The 16,613-nt window shown below is 34.4% G+C and overlaps 2 protein-coding genes across 2 annotated transcripts; both read left to right on the top strand.

The window, feature by feature from the left end:
- Nucleotides 1-1,767: 1,767 nt before the first annotated feature.
- On the top strand, nucleotides 1,768-8,378 carry LOC128550873 (caspase-3-like). Its single transcript, XM_053530819.1, has 3 exons — nucleotides 1,768-4,002; nucleotides 7,409-7,489; nucleotides 7,651-8,378. Exons 1-3 carry the CDS (start codon nucleotides 3,180-3,182, stop codon nucleotides 8,040-8,042), a joined length of 1,296 nt encoding a protein of 431 aa, XP_053386794.1. The 5' UTR covers nucleotides 1,768-3,179; the 3' UTR covers nucleotides 8,043-8,378.
- A 1,886-nt stretch (nucleotides 8,379-10,264) lies between these two features.
- Nucleotides 10,265-13,474, top strand: LOC123561986 (caspase-like). Its single transcript, XM_053524601.1, has 4 exons — nucleotides 10,265-10,405; nucleotides 10,533-10,845; nucleotides 11,330-11,408; nucleotides 12,362-13,474. The coding sequence occupies exons 1-4, from the start codon at nucleotides 10,265-10,267 to the stop codon at nucleotides 12,729-12,731; spliced, it is 903 nt and encodes a 300-aa protein (XP_053380576.1). The 3' UTR covers nucleotides 12,732-13,474.
- The last annotated feature ends 3,139 nt before the right edge of the window (nucleotides 13,475-16,613 follow it).

Below are 16,613 nucleotides of genomic sequence, written 5' to 3' on the forward strand. Positions count from 1 at the left end.
CGGGTGCTGACGCTCATCTGATTTTTTTTGTGTAATAGAAATATTGTCCTACCCATGATTTTCTAAGTCTAAAAAGGGCCATCATTCTTGCAAAAAGCAGGATAGAGTTATGTTTCTTGATGTACAGTGTCCACTTATAATGGTGAAAAACTGTTGCAAGTTTTAAAGCAATAGCTTTGATAGTTTATGAGAAAAGTTGACTTAAACATAATACTCAACCAAGAAAATGATTTTCTAAGTCCAAAAGGGGCCATAAATCTTGCAAAAAGCAGGACGGAATTATGTTTCTTGCTGTACAGGGTCAACTTATGATGGTGAACAAGTGTTGCAAGTTTTAAAGCAATAGCTTTGATAGTTTAGGATAAAAGCTGACCTAAACATAAATGTTAACCAAGAAAATTGATTTTCTAAGTCCAAAAGGGGCAATAAATCTTGCAAAAAGCAAGATGGAGTTATGTTTCTTGATGTACAGGGTCTGCTTATGATGGTGAACAAGTATTCCAAGTTTCAAAGCAATAGCTTTGATAGTTTAGGAGAAAAGTTGACCTAAATATAAAACTTAACCAAGAAATCTGATATTTTCTAAGTACAAAAGGGGCCATAAATCTTGCAAAAAGCAAGATGGAGTTATGTTTCTTGCTATACAGGGTCAGCTTATGATGGTGAACAAGTAATCCAAGTTTCAAAGCAATAGCTTTGATAGTTTAGGAGAAAAGCTGACCTAAACATAAAACTTAACCAGGCAACGCCGACGCCGACAACCGCTCAAGTGATGACAATAACTCATCATTTTTTTTCAAAAAATCAGATGAGCTAAAAAGATACTATTAGATCTGAACGGTTGTCACCACCAGCAGGCGCGTGTTTGTTATTTAAACCGTAAAGACAATGACATTATAGTGACATTCATACATTCAAATTGAATAATAAAACTTTAGAATTAAAATGACGAATATAATTTTGTCATGTTTATTGCGTCTTGTTTTATGTATTGAAAGCAGAGCTTCCAATGAATGTCTTCATGATTTTAGAATCTTCATCCCTTGAGCGTCACGTGTAAATTGAAATATTTAAACGGTTGAAAATATGAAATAAGCTCACCTAATACTGAAACATTATATAAATATTGCATTCCTGAGAGGGTGATATGAAAAATGTTCACCGCGAGATATATGGTCTATATTCATATTTCGAGGGGTGGACATTTTTCATATCAACCTAAACAGGAATGCAATATTTATTTTATTATACCGAAAGATTATAATGGTCAGAGCATTTACTTGAAAATCAACATAAATTATTTAACAATAAAAGTAATTAATAACCAAATAATGAAGACAGGATTAAAGAGTCTTTACTTGTTAGCATTCATAATTTGTGGCGACTTTGCTGTGCAATAAGACTTTTTTGATAGATTTAGTCGAGACGTTTACTATCGCTGGCCCCTATATTTACTCTAATACTTCAATATTGCGTCAATCAGTAGCATTCGAAAAACGGCAAAAACTTTCTTTTTTCTAAACGAAACATATAATTCAGAGCACACATTTTCTTAGTTAGATCATTTCCAAACTTATAGTGGTAGTTTCGATTCAATATTTTGCACTTAGCATAAAAAAGAAAATTCGGCCCTGTTCGCACATGCAAGAGCACCAGAAAAGGGCAATTCAATCCTAAAGTATAATTATGTAAGCGCCTCGTCTGAAAACTTATCGACTCAGTCTTTTTATGGAAATACAGATCATCTTTCCAATACATGCCAAACTGCAGTAAGGACACATTTCTTGTGTACTTGCCAAAATCTCTATCTTTCCTTAAAGATCACTGAGGTTTGTTGACACTAGCCTTTTCAAAATTCGATACTAGTACTTACGAAAATGGGCCACAAACGTTAAAACTAGTGAGCTTTGGTAATGTGAAAGTGTAACAACTGGATTTTTCTTTAGTGGTTTTAGAAAGTTGACTTTTGTGCATAATATTGAGTCGGATTTCCTTTGTATAGGACGACTGTAAAGATGAGAATAAATTAGCAGTTACATCTTGTCTGTTAGCTAGGTATATCAAACCGAAATAAATATGATCTTGCAGACATTTCAATAAGGAACAAATACTGAATGTAGTTTCCTAACCTAATACATGCGTATGTACTGACAAAATCACACAAAGGAGGTATGAATGATCAAGTATCGGAACTCCTATGGATTGCATGACAGATAAAGGTAGACTAGACTCAAAGTTCATATTTGAAAATATGCACGTTAATCACATATACATAATGTAAACATAAAATTAACAACTTTATGTGTATTAACAGTAATATGAATTGGCTTGAAACAGCACACATTTAATGCTTGTATGTATAGCTTGATGTGAAGTACCAATAAAAACTGGAAGCTTCTTAACAATCGCCTGTTACTGTATGTCATTTAATTAAGAATGTAGCTTTACATAACACAATTAATTTACAGATTCATTAAAGATTTCTTCATTTTAAGTAAATCTACGGGTAAAATGCACTTTAGTAGTCCCCGGAAGATTACAATGCGCATACACAGCAAGTTGAGCTGTGGGGAAAAAGTTGGGGTGTGGGGGCAGCAGGCCCGCAACATACTAGTATTCATCTAAAAAGAAAATTACCGCTTATAACTTTTAATTTTTAAGACATTTTAAAACTACTATTATTGTATGGACGGCTAAAATGCAAGTTCTTAATATATTTGTATGTGAGATATGAACATTGGATATCGTTAAAACATACAAATATTCCAATGCTTTAAAAATACCAGGGAATAAAGTTGTATAGCCAGACTAATGACAAGTAAATTGGATTAGTCAATATTTTTGCGTTTTTCCTTATTCATATTTCGTCTATTATCTCAATGACCGAGATGACATAATATTTCGATAACATTGTAAGATATGATTGTATAGTTGTATACTAATCTTCTATCAAGATATTATCAGCCAATTTGGATATCGCATTTCTGCGTGTGCGTATATGGTGTAATAGTTTTAAATGGAATAAGCGTCAACTACAGAAATAAATGAAATATATCTCATTACGGAATTGGACAGCTACAAACAGTTCAGGAAATTAATCATTACAAAAACAACAACAAAGGATTGTTCATTATAAAAAAGAAATAAAGTTGATACAGATATAAATTCGCTTAAAGAACATGTCGATGTCACTGAATTCAGGCGGTCGTGAAAATCATGAAGATGTAGTGGAAACATCTGGTCTAGAAATAACTGATAAGGAAGCAGATTTAAATATTCCGGTAAATGAGATGAAAGGATTGTCTTTGACTGTAAACGATGATATAGAAGAGCAAACTGATGAAGGTGATGGTTTATTGAAGAAACTTGGTACTTTAGCTTGTGTTGTTGGTAAGAAAAAGGTTAAGGGCAAAGAAGAAATAGAACCGTTCTCAACAAACCAAGAGTCTTGGATTTACAGTAACTTGGCCTCTGATATTGCCGAGGCAGAAGCGGAAAATGTCAGTTCAAATATAACAGGCACTCATATCAAACATTCTCCCAGGCAGAAACAAAATATTGATTCAACAGAAAGTGATTGCTACAAGTTTACATATCCAAAAAGAGGATATTTACTTCTTGTAATAAATGAAAAATTCTATAATCAGGCTTCAAGGAAAGGTGCAGATTTAGATTTACTGAAAATGAAAAAAGTTGCCAAAAAGATTGGCTTCCAGACCTTAAATAAAGGAGCTGAAACAAACCTTACAAAGGCTGAAACAATGAACTGGCTTCTGAAAGCACAAGATACAGACCATTCTACTTCTGACTGTTTTATGTTCATGATAAGCACCCACGGTCTGGAACAGCAGAATCCAAGAAAAGGTGGTCTTGTTGACCACGCCCTTGTATGTGCAGATGACCAGCTGATTTTCACTAGCACTATTATTGAAATGTTCAGCGAAACCAATTGTCCAAGTTTGAAGGGGAAACCGAAAATATTTATCATTCAAGCATGCAGAGGTAAGTTATACACAGTCGAATTTAATTTGTTAGCAAGAATTCTAAATCATACCATATATACAAGTTGTGATAGCCTTTATTGAAGACTAGAAACGAAGTGTATGAATCTGTAATACTGTAAATATCTGTTGGGAAAAATATAAAAACGCTTAACAAATTATAATCCCCCATTCTTTTTCGCAGATATTCTATCTGACGATTCTAGCCACAAGAATGTTTGCTTATGTGTTTTGCTTTTTGTTCATACAGCCCTGTTATATTTCGAAATAAGTTTCGTCACATATCATTTTGTAAGCAGGGTTTAAGTAACATTTAACTTTAAATGAATTATTTCTAAGTTGTTTTCAGTTTGTAAATATACTTCTAAAGTTAGTCTGCATTGAGGCCGGTCAGCAATGCTTATTTTTGATGACAATTTCATAACGAATATCCAACGTTACGCTCTTGAATTAATAGGTAAACTAAGTTTTAAATTACAGGCCCATATTCTTTAATATTGTCAACGTTGATTGATTCTATTTCATTTCACATATAATAATGATTGATTCACAACCCTTCTTATTTATTTTTGCAACTGAAAAATGATATTTGATACTGTCGGTACATTCTTGATTATGTTTGCGTAATACATACTTCACAGTTCATGAGCCGTTGTGGCGTTCAGATCAGTTAATTAAAGGTATACTTTACTCAAATTTCATATTTGAAAATATGAACAAGTGCTACATATAGTTTATGTAAACATAAAAGTAAAACGTTTTCTTGTATAAACAGCACAATCCATTAGGTTTGAAATAACACACTTAATACATGTGCACAAATCACAGTATAAATGTGTATTTTTAAGGTATGACCCATGTAATAGTGTACCTCCTTTTGAAGAGTATTCAATTCCTACAATAAACCTACTTTGACTTAAATTTTTCAGAGGGCATAGGTTCAAGCCCCACTGGGACCTATTTTTCCTCTTTAAATCCTGTTTATCCAGTACGTTTTACTTTTTTCAAGATTATTATTGATTAATTGTACAAAAGTGAAAATGTTTCAGTTGATAAGTGATTTCTTGCTGTTCAAAATGAATTTACCTCTGATATAGAAGGGGGCAGAGTTAGACATCTTTAAAAGTACTGAGTTACATGCGGTAAAAGTTTACTCTTTAGATTACATATTGTGGAAGAAATGTATGTAGATTTTACCACTGCCAAAAGGTTACTTTTGAATGAAATTTAAAACAGTCCTAAAGGACTTGATCTTAATTTTTCAATATTGGAGTTAGAATTCTGTCTCATTAAATCCTTTAACTTGAGGCACCGTAGAAAGAAATGATACTGACAGTTTTGTTTTGTGTTTTATAACTGTTTACCAATAGTTTAATGTTTCTTCTATCAAAATTAATGGTATGATGAATTCTCAGCAAACGTTTTGGACAGTGGCCATCACTTTGAAATTTGTCTCTACTTGAGCTTGAGGACAATCATGAATTATACAAAGTTTATTTTAAAAAGCCTGGTTAAAGTTGTTTAAATACAAGTCTCTCACTGGACACAGTATATTGCTGTAAAATTGTTTTGAACATTTGAAATATTCCCCATTAGGTGGGTCATACCTTAACGATAGACTGTAACAGCATGCCGTGAGTGTATCTCGAAATACACAATTAATTTATAGTTTGTAGAATTAATTGCATTTGATGAAGGTTTTATACATTTGAAGTAAATATCTAAAGAAAATGTTTTTCTACTTTTGTACTGAAATTAATTTACGGTACCATGGTGACGCATGATAATTCTTTTAAAACATAGTTATTGTTACATTACGTTTATTTAAGACTTCTTTAATTTGAGACGTGTTTGCCGAGAAAATTTAAGTAATTCTGATATGTGTATTTTTGTATAAATGTTAAATTATAAATTGACTTTATGATTGTGTGTATGTGTGAATGTATATCTGTTGAAGGCCATACTGGAAATAAGTTGTAAAATATCTGTATTTGTACACTTAGTATGTCACCTTCAGAAAATAAAGTTATTATTATTATTATTATTATTATTATTATTATTATACTTTCCTCTGATCAACTCAATTTTCAGGACGTTTCAACTTATCGCTATATATATCAGGTTCAATTCACTGGCACCAGATCAGAAAGAAAATGCCTCCGTACGTGTTATACCCTACCCCTAGGTATTCTATAAGAACCATGGTCATGGACGGGAAAATATAGTAACCCGTTTCAATCGTACATTTCATACCTAAAACCTAGTGCGGTAAATGTGTACTATGGATATCAAACGTGGTAATTTACCTTCCATTGTGTACCGGTCACATTTTTTCAATACATCTTATCTTAGAAAAACAACGCGTAGTTTATAGTTATTTCAACGTTACACAAAAAACTTGCTTGAACTTCCCTGGTGAAGTTCCGTTCTAGATTACAAAACCATTCTGATTGGCTGTTGTAAAAATGTATGTCAATCGTCATTTTACTACCCGTGTCCGCTAAAATGTGAAAATGCAGCTTAAATGTGCAAAATGAATAAAATAAACAGAACAGATACAGACCGATGTACGATTTCAAAGTAAAGATCATATACAAAATGAATTTCATTCATCATTTCGAGTTTTAGTGTAAAATTGTGATTTTTTTTAAAATTCTGTTTTTGTTTGTTTACGTTTCGCCAAACATGTGCACACTGTCGTGACCTCTAGACCGGATGTTCATTAGGGAAGGTCAAGCAAGTGTTTTTCAGTAACGTTGACGAAAGCATAAAATATGTTGATAATCTCAGCAATATGGAATATTGAGACAATGTGACTGGTGGACGATGGAAGATAAATTATCGCTTGTTATACTAGGTACCCATTCACCGAACTGCGCGTTTAAGTTGAGAAATGTACGACTGAAACGGGTTAGTGCACTTTCCCGTTCATGACCATAGTTCTTATAGAATACCTAAGGGTAGGGTATAACACGTACGGAGGCATTTTCTTTCTGATCTGGTGCCAGTGGTTCAATTGAGCAAATATTTAACGCACTAAATCAATTTAACACCAACATTTCAAGTAAAATCATGGAGGTAGACAAATTGTAAAATCTATAATTGACAATAAAATAAAACACCTTTGGTGTATCAATGAATTAGACAAAAAAATACATGCCTACACTATCTGAAAACAGTATCGTGATTATTACAAAAAGGTGATAACTACTTTTATTTTGTTTCACTTTTGTAGATATAAGCAATTTTCAGTACAGTGAAATTTCAAATTTCTGCTTTTAGAAAATAGCAGTGGTATATATTTTATTTTGAAAATGTTACGCGTGTGTGTAGGGGAGGGAGTGAGGGCGTGTCACTGAGTTAACGCGGCTGAGTGCATTGTATTTCTTTCTTTCATTTAACATCAGGAACAAGTGTGGACCATGGGAGTGATATGACTATTTCGAATCACAAGGGCAAACCGGACAGTACTGTAAGAGACAGAAAAGGTATGCTCTAAACTTCCGCTTTACAAGTCGCAAAACATGTTCTCTTTAAATATTGAAAATCATTTCACTTTATCCGATAGTATTGAATATATATTTAAAAATTATTTAATCATATTTCCAATACCGATAACGATCGAAATACTTGAACTTCCTTCTTGCAGCTAAACATGATAATCCAATGCACTTACAATCAGACGTGTCTGACACAAAAGGCGGACAGGATTCTTGGGTTATGAACACACCACGTGACATAGATACGCCATGTCTGAAATGTGACGCTGATATGCTGGTAATGTACGCAATACCCCCCGGGATGCTGGCCTGGAGAAACACGGCTGACGGATCATGGATGATACATTACCTCTACGAAATACTTATGGCTTATGATTTGAAAGCTCCAAAAAGCTTTTTGAACATTTTGACTAAAGTTTCGGCAAGAATGGCACTTCGCTCTACAGATACACCATCAATTCCAGAAATACATGAAAAGAAGGCAATTCCAGTTATTGAACACATGCTTACACGGGACATTCTGTTTTCACTAAAGCTCTAAATATAACAAACATACGAATTCAAGGTGAAATGACTGTGTAAGAACATGCTAGTCAAATGATAGATATCTTCTAATTACCGCGGCCTAGTTTGGGACATTTTGGATGGAAACCTGATGAGGTCTTTTACATTGTAGTTTATTTTAAAAGCTACTTTTGTTTTGCGTTGAAACTATGAATAGTCCTATATAAAAAAAGAGTTATTTGGTAAATGAGGTAAATTATATGACTCCCTGTTTATATCACTGGCATGGTTGGAGAAAAGTGTCCAATGAAACGTTTCTCAATATACATCAAGTGTAGCAAATATTGTCAAAATATATAACGCTGGAAATTGTTTTAAAATCTTTTTTGGTTTGTTTACATAACTGACCAGTTTAAACAGACTACGCTTTATCTAATTGCCAGTATATATTTACCGTATTCCCAGTAAGTTACTTGTGCATTTTTTGAATTTGTGGTCTATGATCATATGTACATGAATTGAGTTGAAAATTCCTTAGTCCAAGAAAAGTTTAAACTGGTTTGAACGAGCTGTTGTATAGTATTAGAGAAAAACATATCTCAGTAAGCAATTTTAAGATGTCTATATTTTTCAAATATGTCTTTAACTGTGAATTACCAGTAAGCAAATATTTCTTCTTTTTTTTTTGGGGGGGGGGGGGGGTCAAATTCATCAACAGGAGAAGGGATGTACTATATTTCATGATCTACATTATTAAAAATCTAGCAAAATTTAAAAAAAAAATAAAATCAATCCGATAATGCCTTCTCATGCCTGTCTGGAAGTGGCAGTTGTAAGACCGTTGTAAGATGTAAATGAGAACTACTTTTGTGAAGGAGAATTTAATCTTAAGGCCTCAACAGACGGTAGGTTTTAGTTGTACAACACTAATTATCTCAAAGATGTACAATTTTAAAATTGTACATTTTTCACATTCAGACAGTATTCCACTCCCATATAAATCACAGAGATTTACCTAGTCAGCATAGTGCAGCAGGTACTGAAAAGAATGTAACCATTAATATTAAAAAAATAATTTTCACCTTTTTATGTCCCATGAATTTGATTACGCATGACACAAATGAGCCACGCCATGGAAAACCAACATAGTGGCTTTTGCGACCAGCATGGATCCAGACCAGCCTGTGCATCCGCGCAGTCTGGTCAGGATCCATGATGTTTGCTTTCAAAGTCTATTGCAATTAGAGAAACCGTAAGCAAACAGCATGGACCAGACTGCGCGGATGCTGGTCGGAAACGTATTATGTTGGTTTTCTCATGGCGTGGCTCAAATCATTTAACTTTTCAGTCTCATTCTTTTTCCATTATACATTGGAAGTCATTTTATTTTCAGATTTGTGTTAACTTTTTGGGCAATTGGGTATCAAGAGTGATAACAAACAGGAGGTACAAACACACCAAATTAATAAACTTCCTAACGTACAATAAAAGTCACAGATTAAAGGTCATTTCAGTTATGAAGCGCTTGAGCTTAAATTCATTCTTTAGATATTTAGTATGGCGGTCGGAAGTTCATGACGTCATTTATAGGCGGTGGTTTGACGTTTGACGGCATTTTATGACGTTTTACGGTATCAAGACATTTTGGAAGTGATGACGTTTGGCAGTGCCACATGGGTAACGTAGATCACATGTGCATGTAAGTTTAGTGAACATTGTGCAAATCAGCTATGATTATATTTTTATTTGATATAAATTAAATATCACTCATAAATTATTTAGACAAACTAGTTTGGCTTCCAAAAATACAAGTGATTTTTGGCTACTTTCATTTTCAATGTTTACATATTTTAACTATTCTTTTTTTTTAAGTTCGCGAGTGTTATTTTGATCACGTCATAGCTTCGGTTGTTTAAAGATATGTAACAGTGAAGATATAGATTAGCTTTGAGATAGCAAAGATAAACCTAGGGCTGTCATGTTATCTGACATCAATATACATTGTACAAAGTATTTATTTCAGGTACGTTTTTCCTTGTTCATATTTCTTTTCTATCCGCCTCTCGATTCAGAATGTTGCAAAGTATGTTTTATCTTCTATCACAGTAAGATCAGTCCTTTTAGCTATTGCACATTTTTGTGCATAGGTTTAGAAGTAGTCAGTTGCTGATAATTCAAACCAGGAAGTTTATCATTACATCAAATTCATAGAAATAAGTTTACTACGAAACACTAAATACCTCCCGTTGGTTAACAAACATGCCTTTCAAAAGGAAAGATGAGGTAAAATGTGAAAGTGAACGGAAGAGAGCCATGACTGAAAAACATACTGATGAAGTAGATACTGGTTTTGGTGCGAGTGGAACACCTCCTGACCAAAAGGAGATAGAAACTTCAAATGTAGGTGTACAAAATTTCTACAATCCCATGCAGGCGAAGAGAGGATATATGCTTCTAATTGTCAATGAGAAATTTTCAAAGGAGCCACAAAGGAATGGCGCCAGGAAGGATTTAGAAAATATGAAAGCCATTGCTGAAACATTTGGTTTTCAGTTTTTTAGATGCTGAAAACACTAGGGATCTAAATAAGTCAGAGACGTTGAGTTTGCTTGAGAAAGCGAAAAATACCGATTATTCTACATGTGATTGTTTTCTGTTCGCGATTAGTACACACGGACTGGAGCAGAAGAACGCTACGAAAGGTGGTCTTGTTGAACACGCCCTAGTATGTGCAGATGACGAGCTTATTTTCACCAGCACAATAATTGAAACGTTTAATGACAAAAATTGTCCGGGTTTGAAAGGGAAGCCGAAAATATTCATTATCCAGGCCTGCAGAGGTACGAGTGTTTGTAATTTTATATAATCATATATTTTGTACGGATGATACTATAACATTACATGTATATGTTTGAATCTATTTATCAAGGTTATACTTAACTGTTAAACACATAACTTTGGTGTGATATTGTTACACATTGTAACGTATTTGGTTACAGACTGTCTTATTTATTCATATTTAGTAGTACAGCAGTTGAATTACCAAAACATGTTTTACTTAGCACTGCCAATGCTATTAGGAGTACATAATTATGTTTGTACTCAAAAGAAATTTGAAAAATGGTTCTGGTGTATACTGCAGCCCGTGGAGGTTTTTTCGTAGAATGGCTGCTATATAGCGTGACTGGATTAGAAAAATGAATCTTCGTTTTCATGGCATCTTGATAGTTTGTTTACTAAGCTGTTTATGGTGACACCGCTTTTCTATTTAAAACGATTCATTCGCATATTCTTCACAGACGATAAAATTTGTTTTGTTTTAAGGGAAAAATGTAGACCCCGGATTCGACATCAGTGTTTCCATGGACAATGGCGGATCAAGTATCACAGTGAAAGACAAGAAAGATAAACTAAAAATACATTCATTATTTCACTCATCTAAAACAAAATCACCTTTCAAATTTAAAAACGATCACTTTGGTCATCATTCAACCAGTATTGAAATGTCTAAATCAATAAATCACATCTGATATAAATAGAAGATATTACACGCGTGTCTTTTCATACTGAATTTATTAAACGAGTTGAATAAAATAATAAAACGCCAGGCTCTGCCGAGCATTTTATCTTTTTATTTTCAACGAGTTATATAAATTCAATGTGGAAAGACACACGTGTAATATTCTTTTTATCACATGTAAGCTTTCCCAGTTGAAACATCAAAATTTCTTCTTCCTTTCCATAGTATGAACTAAGTTAACTCGACAAATGTCTCCTATAAATAAACGACGTCAACGGCAAAGCTTTATTACACTAGTGTACAAAATGTATTATCAAATTTATATAATGCCTTTATTTCACTCCCACGACGCCAAACGTGATAAAGAATTTATTATTAAATCTATATTTATAGTCCTTTCCATTTGTCTAGATGTAGTCACACGATCAATGATAAAAAGTCATATTGACTCGAAGGCGGAGCCAAAACAGGTATTGACCTCCAGCTGTGACGTCATCACGGTTTGACGTCAAAACAATGCGACGTCGTACACAATTTACCACGAAAAATGAACAAAGGCTGCAGATATTTGTATTTAATATTTATACTTATGAGTAGGCTGAATTTAATAATAAAACAATTGTTGCCTTTTATGTTTGCTCGATATGTGGATTTGTCGACCTGATAAAAACTATATCAACCTCAGGCTGCGCCCTCGGTCGATATCGCTTTTATCAGGTCGATAAATCCACATATGCGCCCTCGGTTGATATCGTTTTATCAGGTCGATAAATCCACATATCGACCTCACCAAATAGCAATAATTGTATAATATCACAATATGCTTTACCCTCTGCAGATAATTTTACTCCCGTACCATCTGACATGTCTGACACAAAAGCTGAACAGGATACTTGGATTACAACAGCGTCATCTTTGAAATGTTACGTGGATATGCTGGTGATGTATGCAATACCACCTGGCATGTTTGCATGGAGAAATACGGACGAGGGTTCCTGGATGATACACTATCTACACGAGGTACTTTTGGATGAATACAAGGGATCAAAATCTCCAATAAGCTTTCTTGCCGTTCTGACTGGGGTTTCTGCAAGAATGTCACGCCGAACAACAAACACGTCAAAGCCAGAATGGAATGAAAAGAAAGCAGTTCCTGTGATTGAACACATGCTGACAAGGAAAATTTTGTTTTCAAAGAAGATTTAACTTTTATCAGATCGTCATAGAGAAAATACGCAAACTTTAGAACTCCTTACTTTAAGATTATAACAATCTGGACTATTTTCGGAACAACCATTATTGAAGCAAATATTGAAGAAAACATAGAGGCAAATGTGCTCTTGTTATAAAGAATTCAAATATATCAATAATCAAGTTCAAAATCAATAACAAGGAACCCCATGAAAAAATAGATATTAATTAGGTGACTTGTCCCAGTTGTGTGGATGGAAATATATTAGCAAGGGACATAAGCCCTTGCCACGAATTTTCTATATCTTGCCAAAGAAGATCATCTTAAGCTGCGTGTGGTTCAAAAATATACTTGAAACAAATATTATTTTGGAGAAGCTATATTTAAATTTATTTTGATTTTATTAATGTAACTGGAATTTGATCAAATCATATTCATAACATTTATGTACATTTTCTTTTCTTAGCCCGCCCGCTTAGCTCAATAGGGAGAGCGCTGATCTACAGATCGTGGAGCCATGAGTTTGATCCCCGGACGGGGCGTATTTTCCCCGCGACGATTTGATAAAAGACATTGTATCCATTCGTCCTCTACCTTTGATTCATATGGGGAAGTCGGCAACAAGTTTGTACTGACACAGAATCTATTAACACTTGTTAAGTTAACTGCCCGTTGTTAAATAACTGACATACTGTTGAAAAACGGCGTTAAACCAAACACAAACTAACAAACAAATAAAAAAAAAAAAAACAAAAAACAATAACATTTTCTTTTCCATGTAACACATGTAATCGCAACATAAGATAATGTCATTTATATGGGTATGGACACATCAAGGATATAATTAATTTTTGTTTAATAGCTACTCTAAATAAATAAGAATATGAACAAACATTTGATTGTCTTGTAGGATCTAACAACAGTACGAACAGGCATGCAGCCATTAACATATGAAAGTAATATACACAAAAAAAAAATGTTTATTTATGTAATTTCATTAGTTTGTAATGTACCACATTGTGAATATAACGAACGTTTTTTTTCATGCGGTCTTGGAAAAACAGACATGTCATTAGAAGGATTTAACGACAAAGAAACGATTCAATATGACAAGGAAACAGAAGTTTGTGAAAGCCTTATTTCTTTAACCTTCAGCCTGCTAGCTGCAAGTGATTTTTCCCTTTGCGACTAGTACAGACCAAGATTAGCCTACACGGACAGGCTGATCATGGTCTGCACTGTTTGCTATGGAATCAGTAAATTTTCAGTGAACACCCCTTTGAATAAGAAGTGGTACTGCCCAAACAGAATGATGGACTAGTCCATTTTTAGAAATATAGCAGAGTAAAGGTTAATTAGACTACTTAAGTGTTTTGCATGTTGTCCGACTGACAAAATCTTTTTAATACAAAAAAGTTTGTTAATGTACTTCTGTTTAGTTTCCATAGCAACCTATAATTATCCATTTTGTTTTCCTAATTTTTATAGAGTCAAAAGAATTTGTATCAGTTGCTTTAGATAAAATATACTTATGAACCTTTGTCAGTCAACGGATAAAGACTGATTACAATAGCTTTGTAGTTAAGGCGAGCTTAAATAGAAACAAGAACTGCTTGAAAACCGCCTATGCCCCGCCCACTCATTATAGTCTGTCGGAGGTAATATGGTACGTGAAGGTCCTCCGTGACCCAGTGGTTAAGGCTTCAAATCACTTATACCTCACCGATGTGGGTTCGAGTCCTGCTCAGGGTGTAGAATTTTTCGACCAGCAAAGATCCAGATCAGCCTGTGCATCCGCGCAGTCTGCATGGTCAGGATCCATGCTGTTCGCTTTCAAAGCCTGTTACAATTAGAGAAAACGTTAGCGAACAGCATGGATGCTGACCAGACTGCGCGGATGCGCAGGCTGGTCTGGATCCATGCTGGTTGCAAATGCACTATGTTGGTTTTCTCATGGTGCGACTCAAATACTTTCAGTAACAACTATCTCTGACATTTGTTAGTAGTATTTCAAATTTGCGTCTTTAATCAATATTAAATGTCAATTTACATTTGCTTTTGTCTGTAATTCTATTAATTCACTGTTCCGGAAAGACAAACCAATAAAAAAGAAAAGACTTTTAAAACACTGAATTTGTAATGTTTTTTTATTATATTGTATTAACTGTAAAAGGTGAAAATCATTCTTTCTTATGTCACGAATTTAAAGCTTTAAGATGTTGTTCTTACGTCACACACATATAAATGATAAGGAAGTAAAAAATATGTTTTAGATTAAACATAATTTTTAAACAATGTGAAAGAATAAATATTTGAAATTAACAGAAAAACGAGTATTACGACAAATATGTGAAATATAAACGTAATGAAATCTATTGAAAGACACACTGCTGAGCTAAGAAAGGAGAGATTGTCACATAAACAGCAGGCGCCTTCAAGGAGAGATTTTTCTTCATATGGGACGGATCCTATGCGTCTAAAAGCCCACTTTGATACAGAGACGTCACATCTGACGTCCCATCTGACGTCCGCATTGTCCGATATGGACAACGTTATAAATATGGCGAAGATGCGCGGCGCAGGGAGCAGCATGGGTCTTCCTCAAGGTGGATGGAGGGTAACTGCGAGAGCACCAGTAAAACCTTACCAGCCAATCCTGCGGGACGTTTATCCAAGAAATGAATATACAATGATGCCAGCGCACAACGCGCCGAAATATTACACCGGGCATTTCATGAAATATGACTATAAAGACACACCACAACAGCCTAGCGGGGATTATAACGAGGGACGGCCAGTAGTATTTAAGAAACAAGACATTGAAACTGTTCAAACTAAGAAAAAGTATGGCTATAATCCAAAAGGACAAAGTTCTGTGCCTTTACACTTGTGTAATGACACTAATTCTCTGTTATATCAACGGAGTTTACAGCCATCTACCCTGGACAAGATATATCTTCCTTCGAGGGGGTCATCAGAACGCTCATCGTCCACGTTAACTTACCCGTACGCGCTTCATAAACACGTGAAAAACGAACAAAGTGCTCTACATCCACTTAAATATAACGACCCAACTCAAAATTGGGTAAATACAAAATACCACACGGGCGGGCGGAATAGAGGACCGCTTAGCACAGCCGGAAGTTCGAGCAGTGTGTTTGGGCTAGCAGACCGACTAGCGAATACTGAGAGGTCAGCTCTCAGGGACGGTAGGGCTCGGAGTGAACCTGAGTGGTTTTCGGAATTTTTTCCTCGACAGAAAGTTGCTGACGCCATGAAATTCATGGGTTCAGCTAAACAATCGATTCAATCAAATAAAAGCCAAGAATATGATGTGAATTTTGACGGGAAAAGGTAACTCTTACAAGAAATACTATTATGAACTTCGGGCATGAATACTGACAATTTGACATGCATGCCACTTATTTTGATGCGTACAAATCAAACTACAAGTGGAATATAATGTTACTGTATATATTAGAATGTCGATCGCTTTCTGCCCTTATAATCAATGTAGTTTCTCAATTATTTATTATTGTTGTTGTTGTTATTAACTAACTACTGAATCTCATTCAAAATTTCAAATATTTAAATTGACGTGAATTGAGTGTGAAAATCATTGTCTATAGTGAATTCGTTGTGTATTTTACATACGATTCGTCCTGATTTAAACCGGATTGTTAAAGTGACCGTTTGATATTGCTTGCTGAATATATCATGATTTTAGAGAATCAGGTTTCAAGTTTTTTTTAATGTTTTAAAATATTCTATATACCATGGAGCCAAAAAATCACTGTTGTGTAAATCATTGTCGTGTTTACCCAGTTTTGTTTGGTCAGTTTGATAAAGTTATTCTCTTACAGCGTAACATTACCAAATAATACGTATGTTGTCAT

The sequence above is a fragment of the Mercenaria mercenaria genome, chromosome 2 (assembly GCF_021730395.1).
Source record: "Mercenaria mercenaria strain notata chromosome 2, MADL_Memer_1, whole genome shotgun sequence".
Classification (NCBI taxonomy): domain Eukaryota; kingdom Metazoa; phylum Mollusca; class Bivalvia; order Venerida; family Veneridae; genus Mercenaria; species Mercenaria mercenaria.